This window comes from Podarcis erhardii, assembly GCF_964252035.2.
Source record: "Podarcis erhardii genome assembly, chromosome: 16".
NCBI classification, from domain to species: domain Eukaryota; kingdom Metazoa; phylum Chordata; class Lepidosauria; order Squamata; family Lacertidae; genus Podarcis; species Podarcis erhardii.
Window position 1 is genome coordinate 10,377,154 of NC_138514.1, and position 20,451 is coordinate 10,397,604.

Consider the following 20,451-nt stretch of genomic DNA (forward strand, 5'->3'; position numbering starts at 1 on the left):
TGATGGAATCTTTCAAGGAGTTGGAGATAGCGAGTAGGACCTGGTAGATCTACTCAGATGCTTATTACAAAATAAGGCTTGCTACCTTTCTGGCAAAGCTACAAAGCCAAAAAGTTCCATGGTCAAAGCGCAATGGTGAGACAAGAGGCAAATGATCCAAAGTTTGAACTGTGTTAGGAACTTTGTGGTGGTGGGTCCGGGGCACAGGAGAGGACAATGACCTCCATGGCTTGCTTGTGAGCTTCCCGGAGGTGCCTGTTTGGCCAATGGTGGGGGAAAGGATGCTGCACTAGACAGATCTTTGGTCCAATCCATAGAGGCTCTTCGTACATTTCTGTATATGCAACAAACAGCATGAAATCAGATAGGAAAGAGCCACATTTGCTTGCTTGGCACTGGGAACGGGAGCCCTCAGCTCAGCTCCTGGTAAAACACAACCAGGCAGCTTGGATTGTTGTGTTGGTAGCTCGGCCAGGAATGGGAGAGAAAGACCTTCCACACTTGGGAGGTGCTAAGTTGGGCATGAGGCAGGAGAGCAGCATAGTTAATAAGGAGTAAGAGTGATTGATGGTTTGTGCATTTGGGAGTTAAATGGGTATTAATTTCTTTAGGCTAATTTAGTTTGTTGAATGTGTTCGAGTCCATTAAAAAAAACCCAGAACCTCCCAGGAAACGAGTGGTTGTTTTTCTTTTTTTTAAGGAGAAGGGTGCAAAATCAGCAACGGTGATAACAATTGAGATGTTTGGATTCTCAGCAATGGAATGATGAAATAATTGGCCCTAGTGCAATAAATGTAATTGTAACTGTCTCGGGCATGTTGTGCCTCTCGTGACAAATGAAAATGTTTCAGGCTCCCTTCAAGAAGCCCAGTTCCCCAGCCAGGTTGACAAAGGAGCAGCCGACAAGCGGTTAAATCTATCAGAGGATGGTCAATTTTGTTTGAAAACACTCCTTCCACCCCCCCCCCGACAAAGCACTGAGCCTTCTTTTATGTAGTCAATCTCCCCTCGCCAGGATGGCTGGAACTCAACTTTTCCTTGCCTTCTCCCAAAGGGGGGTGGGAGATAGAAGGCATTTTGCACGGAGGTTTAAAAAAAAAAGAGAGGGAGGGAGGGAGGGAGGGAAGGAAGGAAAGAAGGTTGGGGATGGGTTTTTTTTTTTAAAAATGAGAAATGTCTGGCCTTCAAGAAGGAAGCCACAAAGAATGTTTCCCTTTTCTTCGTTGATCATTTAATTTAGTTCTTCACAATATTGTGTAAGGGGGAGAAGAGAAAAGTGTGTGAGAGGGATCCCAGTGGAGATGCCCCCTCCCCACTTTCTGATGTCACAGATGGTTCAGGGGACCAGCCCGCTCACAGCATGGTGCCTATATGCTTTCCTTCCCCCATTGTTCCCCCAGTTAAAAAAGAAGGGGGGAAATACAAAAGCAGTTGGAAAACATGCTTAATAACTAATTCCAAATAATTTCCCAAACAGAGGGCTCAGGCTAAGCAGAAGGGAGAGCTGTGCAGGCGCAAGCAGAGAGAGAGAGGGAGAGAGAAGGGGAAGGAGGGGGGGCACAACTTGCCCCCAAGGCTTCTTGGGCATCTGGACAAGAGTTTCTTTGGATTCCTTGCATGCTACTAGAGGGGACTTTGTTTCCCCCCCTGGAGCCAGCATCTTCCCCCCTTGTTGCCTTCTCCTCCGCAGGATGCTGCCTGAAGTTCTCCTGCTGGGTTTCGCCTTCCTCCCCTGGGTTTGGGGGGCTCAGACATGCCAATGCCGGTGCACCTGCCTGGCAGAGCAAGCGAGGAAGGCCCCGCAGGTGCCCAGCAGGCAGACGCGGCAGCTTCGCCACAGCCGCCAGCCTAGGCAGAGGCACAGGCTAAGAGGTAAGAGAACACCCCTCCCCACCTTTCTTTTCAGGGGGAAACAAAAAAACAAACAAACCACCAAGTTATAGGTTATAGGCCTGCGCTGACTTGCCAGTGGGCATTGCGGCCCACCTGTTTGAGTTCAGCTCTGGGGCTGGCGATCGGCACCTCCTAGGAAGCGCGCCATGGGGAAATAATGACAGCTGTAGGGTTGCTGCAATAAACGTCAGTCAAAGCCGCGGTCGCTGGGAACGGTGGCGCGGTTGGTGCGCAGGCTATCGCGGCACCACGGATGTGTACACTTGCGAAAGGAGACCACATGTGCTTTTGTAGCACGCAAGCAGTTTTGTATCGAAACCCAAGGAAGACCAGAATGAGAGAGAGCGGCCAAAGATGACTGGAGGAGGAGAAGGTGGTGTTTTTCTTTTATTATGTCACTTATGGGTATGTCATCGTCCACCCATTTCCTGCATCATTTGGGATGGATTATAAGGCCTTTGGGGGCAGAGACTAAGGAAATAAGACGGGGAAACAGGGAGAGAGATGGGGGGGAAGCATGCAAAGGAAGAATGGTGAAATATTGGGGATCCAGCAGAAAGCTCTCCTGTGGAAGAGCTTTTGTTCAGCCCCCTATTAGTTTCCGTGGAGTTTAGTGGAGGTGATTTTCCCAGTGAAATGGTGCCCAGCCCAGTGGGATTTATGCCATGTGATGGGATAGGGATAGAGAAATCCTCTGAAATGTTTGTGTTGACTCCCAGCTCATAAGGGCTTTTGATAGAGTGCTTGGTCATTATGCTTTTTTTTTTTTTGCAGAAAACCCAATATTCTCTTAACTGCTTCTTACCTGCCCGGGCAAAAGACCAAATGTGAATACTGCTGCCTGCATTTCAAACTTCAGTGCAGTTTTACAAAAGTGTCGTACTACTTTCAAACATGTTTTAGAAATGATTTCTCAGTAGCACAGCTACAGAACGAATAATCTGTGACTGCAGAACATTAATGTAAAAGGTTGTATCATTATAACAGTGTTCAAAATAAAGCTACACTATGTGGACTGGACCTATGTTTTAGGTCTTGGGAAGACTTTTTACAGGGAGGGAGGGAGGACCTCGTATTCACTATTCAGTAGCACAGAGGTCATGGCTCTGCTCTGAACGTCAGTGAAAAGACAGTTGCATCTCTCTGTTGTCTTTGGACATTGATGCTGATCTCTCAAATGAACTGATTTCTTTTCTGTTTTGCCATTGTTTATTCCTATCTTGGAAGCCCCTGAAAAGTGTGGGGTGCATCCCAACTAAGTTTGTTGAGCGTAGTTCCCATTGCAATAAATGGGACTTATCCTAATCCAAGGCTAACTGATTTCAATCAGAACTAAGTTCAGCTAACTTAGTCTGGATCCAACCCTAGGATTAGAAGAAAGAAAGAAATTACCTGGGTGTTTTAATGGTGCTGCAAATTACACTGAGGCTAAAACAACCTAACTGTAGGCTGATCATGATAAGCAAAATGAAGGGCTGAACTCTTTGTGTGAACGATGATAGTTGTCCACTGCTTAGAGAATCTTTTTATATTAAGAGGCACGAGTTGACATGAGTAAACAGTCAAACACCACCATCTATGTGCATGCTCAATTGCTGCCGTAACACTTTAGTTTCCAAAGGAAATGTATGGAGCGCTTTGTTTATTTTCATTTTATGTTCAGCCTTTCCCCATCCTGAGATCCCCCAGATGTTTTCGACTGCAACTCACATCAGTCCCAGTCACCGTGGCCAACACATGCTGGGTGTGAACAAGGGGAGTTGTGCTTCAAAACCTTTAAGGGGGCACCGGGATGGGGAAGGCTGCTTTATTGATTTTATCCCCAGTGGAACAAATTTGCGTAATAGTTTGGCTCTAGCAGATGTGATAATTGTTAATCAGAGAAGCATGTGTCACAATTGCTGCATGACACACACCATGTTCGCAAGGTGCACGGAGTGATATTCATGTGCAAAATCTTGAAATCTTGTAATAACAAGTTTATAGCCATATATTAATTAATTAATTAATTAATTTGGTGAAATTATCAATTATATGATGCTTGATAAAATGCATCTTTGTCTGTTATTGCCACTAATATATGCAATTTCATGCACACTACTCTTTTATATGCATTTCTGTACACATTCCTTGGCCAGAAATCTGCATTGCAAAATTCAGAGAAATGCACATTTCAAAGGATGGCTCTGTTTTTGTTTCAGAAAGTGCGAATTAGGTTGGTTTGCTTTTAAATGTGAATTGAGCCATATTTTTACCCCCCCATCCCTAGTCGTCTGAATACAATAATTGGCCTTTGCAAAGTACAGGTTGGAATGGAACCGCCTCAATGGAGTGATCACGTGACTTTCGGGGAAGAAATGTGATTCTCTCACATTTGACTTCTTCTGGAATCAATGGGAGGTTGTTGTGTCACGTGTATCGAGGGTCGCAGGCCATCGCAATGCGCCATCGCAATGCACGCTATGCCCTGTGCCTCATGTAGCACTTTGTTGCTGATACTAGGCCATCGTGCCAGTGTTTGATAACAGAATACAACAAAGCCCAGAGCATTGCTTATAGAGTGCAGGGGCCTTAATTTGCAAGCCTAATACATGGGAAAGAGGCCATTCCTATGCACAAGGGATTGTAGGATTAGCTGCATCTCAGCTTGGCGGAACAAAGTTGGGGTGATTTACAGTGTCTAACCACTTCACAGTTGGCCTGTGTTTCCTAAGAGGGGTCTCATGTTCACACAAGTTTTCTGTATGCATGCACCTTCCAAAGCTACCATAGGCTGAACACACTCTATACCTTCAAAGCACATTCAATGCCGATTCCTCTGCACCAAAAGAATTCTGGGCACTGTAGTTTGTTAAGCGTTGCTGTGAATTGTAACTCTGTGAGGGGTAAACTACAGTGCCCAGAATTCTTTGAGAGGGGAAAACATGATTTGAAGGTGCTTTAAAGGAATAGGATGCATGCAATCCTCAGAGAATTATGGGTTAACAAATTAGAGGGCCCAGAATTCTTTCAGGGAAAGAATGTGATTTGAAGGTGTCATGTGTATACAGCCTTACATGGCAGCAGTACATGTCAACATGCATCTTTAAATGGCAACTGCTACCCCAAAGCAATTGAAAGACTATGAATGATCACGTGAATGCTAACTGAGGCTTTTAAATTTAAGATGCATGACCAGCTTTCACTTGGTCACCTCAGTATTTTTGGGCCAGGATGGTAATTTTGTAGTTATATTAATTGTGGGAATTTGCACAAATGCATAGCAAGTATATGCATGCTTTGGGTATGGCTCACACATGCTTCCTATATTTTACTCCCCCTTGCAGCATTTGGGAGCAGACAGGCCACATTTTTACCAGGTATGTAGACAGGAGGCATCTTTAGGATATGTTTCCAGGATCATATGAAGGGGCTGCAGTAGTTTCTGGGCTAATTTCAAAGTGCCATCTAATGGATCCCTGGACAAACTGCAGCCTGGAACAGCCCATGTCTCAATAACGGTAACAAAATCCTGCACTGTGCATTTCATTCATTATACCACAGCCATGGTTTCTCCCAAGAAACCCAGGAACAGTATTTATTAAAGGGTGCTGGTAGTGGTTAGGAGATCTTTGCCCCCTGACCGGTGAACTACAGTTTTGAGAATGGTTTAACCATCAATCTCTCTTCCCAGAGAACCTGGGGGAATTGGATATTGAGTCACCAATATTGGGTTGTATCCAACATTAGTCCTACTCATAGACTCATTGAGGTTAGTGAAACTAAGCTAGGCCCCATTTATAGCAGTATCCTGCCACTCTAAACAGCCATGGCATCCCTCAAAGAAAAATGGTGTAGTTTGTTAAAGTTCCTGAGAGTTGCTAGGAGATCTCTGATCTCCTCCCAGAACTACAAATTCCAGATTTCCCTGGGAAGAGGGATTGTTGTTAAACCACTCTGAGGATTGTAATCTCCTGATTAGGGATCTTCTAGCAACTCTCAGGAACTTTATCAAACTACATTTCCCATGTTTCTTTGAGAGAAGCCATGGCTGTTTAGGGTGCTGAGGGTTGTTATGGGACCCCTGTTCCCACCCCAGAGCTACAGTTCTCAGACTGGTTTGACAACAATCCTTCTTTCCAGGGATTTATATGGGATATAATTTTTTTTTGGGGGGGAGGGGATGTCTCCCTGTAATGTGGACTCCCTCTTTAATGACTTGAAAGTGCTGCAGTCGAAAGTATAGGTGAACATGCCTCATACTGAGACAGACCCTTAGTCTATCTGGGGATCTCCAGAGGTTTTGGACCATAACTCTCAGCATCCCCAGTTAGTGGCCATGCTGGATGAGGCTGATGCAAGATGTGGCCAACAACATCTGGAGGACAGCAGCTTGGATAAGGCTGGACTTCAATTAGCAGAAACTCTCCAGAGTATCAGGCACTTGACCTCCTACCTTAGTTGGAGATGCTAGAGATTAAACATGGGTCCTTCTGCATGCAAAGCACTTATCTCATGGTGCGGAAGGGGGCAGAAGTCATTGTATATCACCAATCAGCATAACATTTGTACAGTACATGCTAATTTATATCTATAGATACACATTTAGAATCAATTACAGTGGTACCTCGGGTTACAGACGCTTCAGGTTACAGACTCTGCTAACCCACAAATAGTACCTCGGGTTAAGAACTTTGCTTCAGGATGAGAACAGAAATCGTGCAGCGGCAGTGGGAGGCTCCATTAGCTAAAGTGGTGCTTCAGATTAAGAACAGTTTCAGGTTAAGAACGGACCTCTGGAACGAATTAAGTTCTTAACCCGAGGTACCACTGTACTAACATTCCTCTCAGTCTGTGCCTTTATTAGACCCAGAATTGTTTTTATTATAAGGTTGCTCTTGTTTTTCCTGATGATGTATTCCTTGTTAAATTGCTTCAGGGTGTTTTGCGGGAAGCAGTTCATAATTTAAGTGTATTTACACAAATAATTATTTGTGTATTTACACAAATAATTCAAGCAGAAATGCCAGCCATCTCACCACAGTGGGGAAGATTGCTCTGACCATGCGGCCTGCATGCTTGTTTTATCTGCTGCCCAGGTGCTCACTGTTGATGGGCAACGTCAAGGTCTATTGTCTCCCTTCTTACGGTCCTTTCTCTTTCAACCAAAATCTGACTCTTCAAATAGAGGACTCTTTGAAAAAGAGGACTAGCCTCTGTAAAACAGGACACATGACTGCCTCAGAGCTGTGGCTGCTCCCCAAACATAACAGGAACCATTTCTCATGGAAGCTTTGCCTCCGCAGGAGTGGAAAGTGCTAAATCAGGATGAGTAATTCAGATAGGCCTTTTGGGAAGCCCCCAAAATAAACTTAACCTCTTCCATGCTTTTAGGTTCCAAAACAGCACACCTTCTGGAAAAGAGTTATATTAGCTTTCTGGAAACATCAGTGGGCGGCAGGGAAATAAAGCTGTTTCAACTTGATTAGTTAACAGTGATGTAATCCTGCTGAAAACAAGGCATGCTATATACCGTATTGGTCTGAATACAGGCCATCCCCCAATTTATTTATTTTTTACTGTTGTTATGGTTGTATAAAACCAAATTGTGGCCTATAACCATGCTCTTATAGGGGCAGGATGCTAGCAGTGGGTGTGGCTATCTCACACTCTTTAAATTGCCCTTCCCACTCACTCATGCACAATCTTGCATGTGCACATGCACACAGCTCTTCCTCAGCGGATCAGTGCAAACTAGCTGAGCAGGGGAGCTACCTTCCCCCTGTCCATTCATCAAATGATTGATGTGATGAGAGAGGGCGGAATGATTTAAATCCACATCAGGGTGTTGGACTCTGTCCAGCCCTGCACTGTGTCCAAAGAGGACCAAGTTAGCTCACTGGCTACAAAACTCCAAGTTTTTATTGGCAGAGGAAATGGAAAATTGTGGGAATGGAATGGTGGGGTCTGGAAAAGTGTGCGGCTAACTCTGTGGAACCTTCAGCAGAAGCACTCTGCAGTGCAATTATTATTATTTTTAATTTCATACTCTCACCTTAGTCCCACTAACATCAATGAGAAGGACTAGCACAGGATACAACCCAATGATGGCACTCAATATACAATTCCCCTAGTTCCCTGGGAAGAGAGATTGATGGTTAAGCCATTCTGGAAACTGGAACTTTCTGATGGGAATAGCGGTTTCCTAACCACTCTCAGCATCCTTAACAAGCCACTATTCCCAGGATTTTGTGTGGATGTATTTATAACAGTTTAAAAGGTAGCGATTAAAAAAATGAAGTTAGGGAAAGCCCCGGGACCGGATGGTTTATCGGCAAAATACTATAAAGTTTTGGAAAGTCAACTGACACCAGCGCTTTGTAAGACATTGAATAATATCCTGAAAGGAGGAAAAATACCTGAGTCTTGGAGGGAGGCATTTATAACGCTAATTCCAAAACCGGACACAGATAAATTGAACATTAAAAATTACAGGCCAATATCTCTATTAAATAACGACTATAAAATATACGCAGACATCATGGCAAGCAGACTAAAAAAGTGCCTAGCAAATTTAATCCATAAAGACCAGGCGGGTTTCCTCCCGAACAGGTTTTTGAAAGATAATGTAAGACACGTTATAAACATAATTGAATATTTGGAGATTAACAACGAGATACCGGCGGCACTGATTTTCATAGACGCCGAAAAGGCGTTTGATAATGTCTCTTGGGCGTTTTTAATAAAATCTATGGAAAAGGCTGGGATAGAGGGAGAATTCCTAAAAGGAATACAGGCAATATATTCAACACAATTGGCAAAATTGGTAATAAATAATAATCTTACAAATACATTTAAAATAGAGAAGGGAACAAGGCAGGGGTGCCCTCTCTCCCCGCTCTTATTCATCATGGTGCTTGAAGTCCTGGCGAACAAATTAAGATCGATACCAGAAATACAAGGAATTAAAATAGGGCTGAAGGAATACAAGCTAAAAGCCTATGCGGACGATCTGATGTTATCTCTGGAAGAGCCGCAAAGAAGTATTGGTAAAGCGCTGGAGGTTTTAGAAGAATACGGTAAATCATCAGGCTTTATATTGAATAAAATAAAGACAAAGATGCTAATAAAGAATTTAGGAAAGGTGGAAAAAGAAAAATTAGAGAGAAAATATGGCATATTGGTAGCAAAAAAAATAAAATATTTAGGAATATGGCTTACATCAAAAAATATAAATTTAATTGAAGACAATTATTCGACAACATGGAAAGAAATCAAAAAAGATATGGATGTCTGGAATAGAGTCAATCTCTCATGGATGGGTAGGATGGAGGCAATAAAGATGAATGTCCTTCCAAAAATGCTGTTTTTATTCCAAAACATTCCTGTAATTAGAGGGTCTAAATTATTCAAAGACTGGCAGAAAACCCTTTCAAGATTCATATGGCAGGGAAGGAGGCCAAGGATCAGATTTAAATTACTCACGGACCGAAAGGAGAGAGGAGGGCTCGCAGTCCCTAACCTAAAATTGTATTATGAAGCCGCCTGCCTATGTTGGGTTAAGGACTGGATAACATTGGAAGATTCTGACCTATTGGACTTGGAAGGGGCAGACAATAGGTTTGGCTGGCATGCCTACCTATGGTCAAACAAGGAGAAAGCCCACAAGGGGTTCTCAAATCACATTATCAGGGGCCCACTATATGAAGCCTGGGAAAAAAACAAAAAGTTGTTGGAATGGAGAACACCTTGGTGGTTGTCCCCAACAAACATCCTAATAATTAAAAAAATTAACATGGAAGAGCCAAAATTAACATATGAAGATTTACTGGTAAGATCAGAAGACAGTTGGAAACTAAGACCATATGAGGAGCTGAAGGGGAAGTTGACAAGTTGGCTACAATATCATCAAATCAACGCAATATGGACAGAAGACAAAAAAATTGGAATGAATGATAAGAAATCGAAATTTCAGACAGAAATAATAGAAAGTAAATCTAAGTTACTATCCAAAATGTACAATATATTACTAGATTGGGATACAAAAGACGAAGAAATTAAAGAAGTTATGGTGAAGTGGGCGATAGATCTGGGGCACAACATAGAATTGGAAAAATGGTCAAAGCTGTGGAATGAGGGAATAAAATTTACGGCGAGTGTTGCAATTAGAGAAAATTTAGAGAAGATGATATATAGATGGTATATAACACCAGAGAAACTAAATAGGATGTACAAGACTGGTAATAAGGCCTGCTGGAAATGCAAAATAAAAGAAGGTAATTTTATACACATGTGGTGGACATGTGAGGAAATTAAAAAATTTTGGAACATGATATATAATGAGTTAAAAAAAATATTTAGATACACGTTCCCTAAAAAACCAGAGGCCTTTTTATTAGGTATGATTGGGGAGGAAATTAGGAAAGAAGATAAAACTTTATTCCAATATTCAACAGCAGCGGCCAGAATGTTAATCGCTCAAAACTGGAAAAGTACCCATATACCAACCGTAAGGGAGTGGCAAACAAAACTATACGATTTTGTTGAATTGGCAAGAATGACGCAGAGAATTAGAGACCAAAAGAATACAAAGTTGAATAATGATTGGTCTAAATTCATGGCATATATAGAAATTAACTTTAAAAACCTACCAACTATAGCAGGTTTAATATAAAACTTCCGATGTGTAAACTAACAATCAATATCAGCGGTAAAAATGATATTTTAAAAAAAAAAATTAGAAACCCGAAATCAATAGGGAAGGAAGTCAGATAGTGTGTGATCTGTATTGGTCTAATGTTTATTTTTTATTTTTATCTTTTTTATTTTTTCTCCTTTTTGACCTGTCCCCTTTTTTTCTTTTTGTGATGGTGCCCTTACTTTTTTTTTTTTTATTTAATGTTTTGTGTTTTACTTTTTTGTGAGTATGTGAAGAACGAAACTTAATAAAGAGAATTAAAAAAAAAAAAAAAAAAAACAGTTTAAAAGGTAAAGGTAAAGGGACCCCTGACCATTAGGTCCAGTCGTGACCGACTCTGGGGTTGCGGTGCTCATCTCGCTTTATTGGCCAAGGGAGCTGGTGTACAGCTTCCAGGTCATGTGGCCAGCATGACTAAGCCACTTCTGGCGAACCAGAGCAGCGCACAGAAATGCCGTTTACCTTCCCGCCACAGTGGTACCTATTTATCTACTTGCACTTTGATGTGCTTTCGAACTGCTAGGTTGGCAGGAGCAGGGACTGAGCAACGGGAGCTCACCCTCTCGCGGGGATTCAAACTGCTGACCTTCTGATCAGCAAGTCTTAGGCGCCACTTGCGTCCCTTATAACAGTTTAGGCTGTTCCAATAAGCTTATATTATGGAACATTAAAAACAGAATAGGAAAAAAAGACAACAAAAACCAGATAGGAATTCCTAACACTATGTCAGCTGACAAAAAAAAAAACTGCCTTCAGATATCTGAAGGGCTGTTGTGCAGAAGATAGAAGTGATTTGTTCTCGCCATCAGGCAAGAGTATAACCAATGACTGGAAATTGCAGGGAAGAAATGTTTTAACAATCAAAACTCTTTGACAGTGCAGCAGCAGCAGCCTATATTGGAGATGGGATGGCCTCTTCTTCATCAAAAGTATAGGCAATGGCCATTTTGTGTGTGGGTCCCGTTCCTGACCCCCATGTGTGTCAGTTTGCATTTAAAGGCCAACCTACCTAATTCACATTTTCTGAAACAATACATGAACGGAAAGACAGACATCCTTCAAAATTTGCAGTTCTCTAAATTTTGCAATGCAGTTTTCCAGCCAAGTAAAGTGTACTAAAAGTGTACTATTGGGACAAACTGCATAGAAATACATATATTAATGGGTGGGGGAACATTCTTAAGAAGCATCATGTTAGGGAAAATACACTTTGCGGAAATTAGGCAAAATGGCATACAAAAATGTTTATTTCGGGAGAAGTTCGTACTGAAATCCTGATGAATTTTCAGGAGGGCTTTATTATTATTATTATTAAAAAGAAAATCACCAACAGATGTTGAAATATGGAGAACTGGGCTTAAGATTGTAAAGATGAGAAGCAGAAATTGCCAAATCTACTCGTTCCTAGTTGCTGCTCTTCATTTCAGGGTCAGGGTGAATGACCTTGAGCCAAAGACAAGCTGGAATAAGATAAGTGCTTGTTATTTGATCACACCTGCCTAGATTTTGTCTTGGCTGCTCCAGATAGTTTCTTTACAAAACAATGCTAAATTAGTAAGGTGTATCCGATTGTGTTGGCTTTCCCTCCCATCGCAAGAGGGAGCACACGTTTTCTGTGATTTATGCAGACTTCCGACCTTTGTCCTCATGCCTTTATGATTCTGGCCTTTTGTGGCTCAGTTTGCTTCTCCTTAAACATGTTATTATTATTATTATTTAGGTTTATCATTCATAACACTTCCTGCCACTTGCCTGCAACATCCTGCCATTGTCTGTTCAGAGGACCTTGGCAAATTCCAGCTGGTTGCAAGATTTTGTATGACAATAAGGTGCACAATCTATGAATAGGAATGTATTGCATCTGAATGATTATTGCATCTACCTCCCCACCTTTCCCCTTAGCAGCTTAATGTGATTAGCTTGGGTTCTCTCCTTCTCCATATTATGTTCACAACAAGTCTATCAGTGATAGCCAAGTGAGCTTCATGGTCAAGTGGGGTTTTGAACCCTTGCTCTTCCAGCCCCAAAACTGACACCCTAACCACCATACCACAGCGACTTTCTTCTGAGGACCGCAGAATTAGTTCTACATTCCTAAAGCACGGTGGGTGGAGCATGGACAAGTGATTCTCAAACAGCAGCCCCATGTGTTAGGTGGCAAACAGCTGTTGGAATTGAAAGGGTGTCTAAAAGCCGTGTGTTTGTCCTGTGCCATGAGCAACTGCTGTTGAAAAAAATAAATCTCAAACTCACAGTTGATATGCCATAACACAGTGTTCCCCAAACTTGGGTCTCCAGTTGTTTTCAGACTACAATTCCCATCATCCCTGACCACTGGTCCTGCTAGCTGGGGCTGATGGGAGTTGTAGTCCAAAAACAGCAGGAGACCCAAGTTTAGGAAACGTTGCCATAGCTCTTTGGTACAGAGATCCTATCACAGTGATTAGAAATAACACTCAAAAGTTATGGGGAAATTGGGTGCATACATTGGAAAGTCGCACCACCCGTGCTAATAGCGAGCTCGTTCTCTGAACACTGATTCTTATGTAAAAAGGTAAAGATAAAGGACCCCATGACAATTAAGTCCAGTCAAAGGTGACTATGGGGTTGCAGAGCTCATTTTGCTTTCAGGTTGAGGGAGCTGGCGTTTGTCCACAGGCAGCTTTATGGGTCATGTGGCCAGCAGGACTAAACCACTTCTGGCGCAATGGAACACCATGATAGAAGCCAGAGTGCATGGAAATGCCGTTTACCTTCCCACCACAGCAGTACCTATTTATCTACTTGGGCTGGTGTGCTTTCAAGCTGCTAGGTTGGCAGGAGCTGGGACAGAGCAAAGGTGAGCTCACCCCGTCACGGGGATTTGAACTGCTGACCTTACGATCTGCAAGCCCAAGAGGCTCAGTGGTTTAGACCACAGCGCCACCTGCATCCAAAATAGCCCAAACAGCACCATCAGCAGGCATTGAGAAAACCCATGGTTTGCAGAATTAACCCACAAAAGAACTTTAGATAAAAAGAAAAACACCTAAAAAAGGGGTAAATCGAAAACCAGCCCCATAAGGACTGGGCCTGCTCAGTGGGCATGGAGTGCTGACTCTTGGGGTGGGGGAAGTTCAGAAAGCAGGGACCAGGAATGAAATGAAGTCTCTTACACAGGAAGCAGGTTATTCTTCTATGTTAGTATGCAGGGAATTTTGAAATGTGATGAAATTTAATACGTGAAGAGTGAAATGTTGCACAGCAAGCTCAGTTGGTTAGAGCGTGGTGCGGATTATGCCAAAGTTGCAGTATGGGACAGCTACATATTCCTGCATTGCAAGGGGGGTTGGACGAGATGATCCTCAGGGTCCCTTCCAACTCTATGAAACTTTGCTACAAATAGTGCACATTTATACTGCTTAAAATGTACCATTTGCTTTTAACTGGAGGGGAATTATATTTTGATACAAAGCTTTTTCAAGTGGCCGAGAAAGTTCTTGCTAAGACAATTAGGGATTCTCACAAGAATCCATCAGAGGAATCCATGGACAATTTGATCAAGCGTAGCTGGAATATAAGAGTCTGCTTAAAAACAAGAAAGCGGAATATTCAAAACAAAGCTTTCAAACATTATTTGCATTTTGGGAAGTGGTGTTCATATTTTGTGGACTCCTTAGGATTCTTTCTTATTGTAAAGCAAGAATGTGTGTGTGTGTGGGGGGGTGTTTTTTACCCCTCTGCCAGTTTTTGAAATGTATGCCTTCATAGTTTGGCCAACCCTTTCTTAGATTATTATTATTATTCACTCACAAATTGCATTGCTTGTTGGATAGCTAAATAAAACCCATTAGCTTCACTCCCATTCTGGGGAGAACTTCATATTTTCAGAGCATTGTCTATGCACAAGAAAGGCTGAAGTAGATATAATTGAAGGAAAAGAGGCGGGGAGGGGAGGGGAGGGGAACTTTTTAAAGACAGAGAGCAATTCCTTGACTTAGGAGCCAGCAGATTCCAGGTCCTACGGGGGGGGGGGGTAGGAAAGTTGGTGCAAACAGTCCTTTTTCTGGTGTGGGGTCTTCCAGCAGCTGTAGTTTTGACAATAACTTGGAGGAGAGGAGGTGATGAAATTCACACCCACCCCTTTCCGTATCCTGTGAACAGTCCGGGAAAATAAGCACTGATACTAAGAGGGGAGGAAGTGGCTTGATGAAACGTTTGGAGCTGACAATCTTGTTTGTGTCAGCGTCCCTGTGCTTGTGCGTCTTGGAGCAGAGAGACAACAAAAGCCCCCAGTGGAACTGACCGGCGGAAAAGGAGGCAAGTGAGTGCAGGGTCCAGCCAGTCTCCCTGGCTGCCCAGTTCCATCAAGAAGAAGTTTCTGCAACTAGACAATCATGGCAGGAGGGGTGTGCCCTGTGCTACAGAAGCTCATAGTTTGGGCAGCGTTTCTGCTGATGCAAGGTGAGTGATCAGGATCTGTCCGGACTAGGGGAAGCTTTTACTTATGCAGTCAAAGGGGTTTAGAATCTGAGGGCAGATCTCTCTCCCCCCCCCCCCAGTCCAATGGAAAGGAGAGAATCTTTGATTGACTTCCTGGGCATACTTGGAAAACTATGATGAAGGCTGTGTTCCTGCACACACTTATGGGGGAGTAAGGTCTATTGAAGCAAGAAGGCTGTGCTTTTCAGTTAAAATGTTTCGGATTGCCCTGTAAGACTAGCCTGAAGGGGGGGGGTGTCGCTTCCCCAACACTCTTCATTGCTGCAACAACCCCCCTGAATTTATAGGAGAAGGAACCCCGAATTTCCCAGTAACACGATTCAGCCTCCCAATAAAATATTTGAGGGGGCTGCCCCCCAAGTTGAAGCGCATCGCCATTCAAATGGTGTGCATGCACCACATCATGTGATCGATTATGCAGGGCGGGGCTTAACCTGGGCCCCCCTCCTGACATTTTTTTCATGTTGGCACCCCGCCGTAAAATGTGAGATGTTTTGCAAATGTCATCTGGATCCTGAGTCGTGTTCCTCTCGTTTCCTGTCGTTTTGCAAAACAAAAACAGAAACCTATCATCAAACTGATTGATTAAAAAGAAATCTCTGCATTTTAAAAACCTGGAATGGAATGCACTGCCAGATCTTAGCTATGTTCACTCACAGTGAAAACTCTGGCATATTTACTTGAGTCAGAAGTCAGTCCCTCTGCAAGTGTTTAGTGGGGTTTGTCCTAGGTAAATGTGCAAATTTCGCTGTGTTCAGTGGCCTTACTGCTATGGCTGTGGTCCTAATAATAATAATAATATTAATAATTAATAATATATTTCTTCCCCAGCCACTCTGGGCGGCTTTCAACAGAAGGTTAAAAATACATTAAAACACAATCATTTAAAACTTCCCTAAACAGGGCTTAACTTGTAAGTCAGAAATAAGCCACACTTGACATACTGGGGCTTCCTTCCAAATTTTGAATAAATTTCCTTAAAATTGTACCATAGGTAAGGCAAATATAAAGTGAGCCCACTGAATCCTAACTTTCCCCTGAGCACTATTGGCTTGATTTAGGAAATTTGGGTTGCTAGGTTATCCCCCAGGAGCTGTGATAAAAAAAACACTTGTCTTCTTAACTTTGCCTTCAGAATTCTGTCCCGTGATATGCTTAATATTACTGCACTACTGTTGTGCAAGTAGTTACAACACATCTGGAGCTCAAAACAAAATATTTAATTTGCCATTGGTACACAGTGAGATCTAAGAACATGTGATCTTTTGATCTGGATTTGCTTTGTTTGGCGTTCTGGGATGTTTGGAGACTAAGAATATAAGGAGGCAGTGATTTTCATCCTGTCCTGAGCCCATCATAATCAGCACTGTTTCTGTTCTGCTACAGTTCAGCTTCTGCTATTTTACTATGTGCTGTGGCCAAAACTAATATAATTATGCCAATAATTATGTAATTAACTTCCATGCATTTCAATGGAAAGAAATGTCGAAACAATGCATAAAACAGCACACTTATTCATGTAACATTTACAGACTAAAATGATAGCAAATACCACATGTAGTCACCTGGGTGGTTTTTGTTTCTGACCTTAGATGGACAAGCGAACTGTAGCAATTCAAGGTGTTAGGTAAGGTAAAGGTAAAGGGACCCCTGACCATTAGGTCCAGTCTTGGCCGACTCTGGGGTTGCGGAGCTCATCTCGCTTTATTGGCCGAGGGAGACAGCGTACAGCTTCTGGGTCATGTGGCCAGCGTGACTAAGCCGCTTCTGGCAAACCAGAGCAGCACACGGAAACGCTGTTTACCTTCCCACCGGAGCGGTACCTATTTATCTACTTGCACTTTGACGTGCTTTTGAACTGCTAGGTTGGCAGGAGCTGGGACCAAGCAACGGGAGCTCACCCCGTTGCGGGGATTCAAACCGCCGACCTTCTGATTGGCAAGCCCTAGGCTCTGTGGTTTAACCCACACTGCCACCCGCGATTGATATATTGCTTTCCATTACAAAAATTCCCAAAGCAATTTGCCAAGTAAAAATGCAATAGTGAGAATCACATAAGCATGTTGAAAACATAGAATCAGTGATGGGGGGAAAATTCAGTACAGTTTACATTTAAGGGTGAACCTAATTCACATTTTCTGAAGCAATATTATTATTTTTACTTGTTGAATTTCTGCCCTATACCCGCACGTCTGAGGACGGTTCACAGAATAAAATAAAAATATACTGATACCTCTGGTTATGAACTTAATTTGTTCCAGAGGTGCGTTCTTAACCTGAAACCGTTCTTAACCTGAGGTACTATTTTAGCTAATGGGGCCTCCTGCTGCCGCCGCGTCGCCAGCATGCGATTTCAGTTCTCATCCTGAGGTAAAGTACTTAACCCGAGGTATTACTTCTGGGTTAGCAGAGTCTGTAACCTGAAGTGTTTGTAACCCGAGGTGTTTGTAACCTGAGGCACCACTGTATAAAACCACAAAATACACAATCAAAACAAAAACAACACCCCCCGAAAAAAACACATTTCAAAAGGGCATAGGATGTTGACAAACACATCCTTTGAAATTCACACTTCTCCAGATTTTGCAATGCAGCAAACTAATGTGTGGGAAAATGCACATAGTGTATAACATATGCATTAAAATGCAAGTATTCATGAAAATAACATAGAACAATTAATTATACAGTGAACACTCGGGTTGTGAACGTGATCCGTGTGGGAGGCACATTCGCAACCCACAGCACCTCGTCTGTGCATGAGCGGGTTGCAATTTGGTGGTATTGCGCATGCGCAAGCGCCGAAACCCAGAAGTCACACGTTCTGGTACTTCCAGGTTCGGCGTGGTGTGCAACCTGAAAACACACAACCTGAAGCGTCTGTAACCCGAGGTCTGACTGTATTAGGAAAATCTGCTTTGCCAGATTGTGTACAGGCAGCGACTATTTTAGGTGTGTCCAAATGATGCTTGATCGCCAACATGCGGTTCCTTTTGGATTTGCAAGAGGGCGGAATGGGGTGGGGCAGGGCATAATGGAGCGTAACAGGGCGGGGCACACAAATATGTAATTACTGATACACACGGGGTCCAGGAATGGAAGCCCCATGCGAAATGGTCGTCGTCTGTATACAGTATTAGGCAAAATTCTATGTAATAAATGAATGCATTAGCACTCAAATGCTGATGATTTTTCATGAGGACTTAAAAAACTAAATTGTAAACTGATGTGGAAATGTGGAGAACCAAACTTAGGACTAGAAAAACGAGGAACTGGACAGATTTCCTCATCCCTAATAGATTTCAGTGTCATAAAATGGTCCATCTCCATGAGAACCACCCCACCCAGCTTCAAATGAACACCAAAACAAACATTCGGTTGTTGGCACTGCCCAAATGCCTGGGAAAACAAAGACGTCTCTGGCTTCAAAACAATTCCAATGTTTGTGGCAGGCCAACCTTCTTGGGCAGAGCATCCCGTAGACAGGGCGCTATTACAGAAAAGGCCCATTCTCTCGTTTGCACCCTCCAGGCCTTCCTCGAAGGAGGCTTGCACAGCAGGGCCTCAGATGATGATCTCAGGGTCTGGGCAGGTTCATAGGCAGAATGGCAGCCCTTTCAATATAGGGGTCCTGAACTGCGTAGGTCAAAAACAACCATTGCTTTTCTTACTAATTCACATTAGTTTGCTGAGATGATCAGCAATAATGGGAGAGCTGTTTATTTTAGATGCTGCCTGCTCCCTTCTTTGTGTTTATTTCATGGAAATGATGAAATTCTTTCTTTCTTATTTTGAAAAGCTTTGCAGTGTGATGATGGGGACTTTGGTTCTAGAACTCTAAAAGGGAGCAACACTGCCACTTTTACAAAGTTGTTGCTAATGCACATCCCCTTTTGAAGAAAGCCCCCACCCCCAGCTGTGTTGATTCACTCCGGGGGTCAAAACCTGCAGCTACTGTACCAAGTGATGAATACTTCCCAGTCTTCTCTTTTCCTCCACCTAGCCCAAATCCTGTTGCCCAGTGCTCTCATTTCCTGCTGTTTGTTGGGATGGTAATACGGAATCTGAATGGTTTAAGATGAAAAAGTAGTGGGGTGGAATGCTTAGATGTTTCTTTAGAAACGAATAATGAAAAGCAGGAAATTCCTGAAATGTTACACACCGGTCCGTCGTCATGCTCGGTAAATGTGGGAAAGATGGGGAATCAGGAAGCTTCAGTGGTAGCACCGGGGGGGGGGGGGGAGGACGTTTTCGCAGATCTACAAAGAAAGGAAAAACAACCTTTCTGGGTGGGTTGAACTTGGGGAAGGTCCCTTTACTTCAAGTAGCCGAGTCCAGCAACAAAAGACAGGGGGAGAGGGGGAATTAAAGTATTTTTCTGGGCCTCCGTCTGCACTACACATTCAAAGCAGTATCATAGCACTTTAAGCAGGGATTGGTTCCTCCAAAGAATCTTGGGAATTGTAGTTTGCTAAGGGCACTGAGTATTGTTAGGAGCAGGGGCTTAGCGCGGGTGAGCCATGGACCTGGGCATGGATTTTTGAGGGGGTACGAAGGCCCCCTGTGAGGTGCTCCTCTTCGGGTTTTGGAGGAACCGAGGCTCATTGAGAGGAGCAGCAGGCAGTGCTGTCCTGGGGGTGCTGGCTTGGGGGCACCTGGTTGGGCCCACCAAGTGCCACGTTGTTTGGCCAGACTCCCCCTCCTGGCATGGGCAGGCAGGTGGAGCAGCGCAGCCCTGCTTGGCACCGGTGCAGGGCAGAGTCACTCCGGTGGTGTCGGTGGTGAGGGCTGGGGTGCTGTGCCTGGTTCCTTCACCCTCCATTCCTCTGCCCCCCCAGCACACATGTGCCTACCCCAGGAGCTGTGAACTCACACAATGCAGCTGGTTAGGAGACCCCCATTCTCCTCACATAGCTACAATTCCTGGAGTGGTTTAATAGTCAACCTCTCTTCTCAGGGAAGTCTGGGAATTGTAGCTCTGTGAGGAGAATAGGGGTTGCATGATAATAGTGGCAGAGGGTGGGTCTTGTGCAACACAACTACTTCTAGAAAATACTGGACTTGGAGGACTTCCGGGAGATGATGGCGCCAGGTCAAGTCTCCCAAGTGTGTTTTATAAGCTGGTCTCCGACCGTAATAAATTATATCTATCTATCTATCTATCTATCTATCTATCTATCTATCTATCTATCCAATCTATCTACTGTATTTTTCGCCCCATAGGACGCACTTTTTCCCCTCCAAAAATGAAGGGGAAATGTGTGTGGGTCCTATGGGGCGAATGCAGGCTTTTGCTGAAGCCTGGAGAGCGAGAGGGGTCGGTGCGCACCAACCCCTCTCGCTCTCCAGGCTTCGCGCAGATCTCCGCAAGCCATGGGAGCCCGCACTGGGCTCCCACGGCT

The 20,451-nt window shown here is 43.5% G+C and overlaps 1 protein-coding gene across 4 annotated transcripts in view; it reads left to right on the forward strand.

Moving 5' to 3' along the window:
* Window positions 1-1,399: 1,399 nt before the first annotated feature.
* ROBO4 (roundabout guidance receptor 4) overlaps window positions 1,400-20,451 on the forward strand; it is a 100,377-nt gene continuing 81,325 nt past the window's right edge. Inside the window, exon 1 of one of the 4 annotated variants that reach the window (XM_081843269.1) lies at window positions 1,400-1,872. In XM_081843269.1, the coding sequence (XP_081699395.1) occupies window positions 1,692-1,872 (181 nt within the window). In that variant the 5' untranslated portion in view covers window positions 1,400-1,691. Of the gene's footprint in view, window positions 1,873-14,567; window positions 15,014-20,451 lie in introns of those variants that run through there. The other 3 variants (XM_081843268.1, XM_081843271.1, XM_081843270.1) reach the window with 3 other exon arrangements.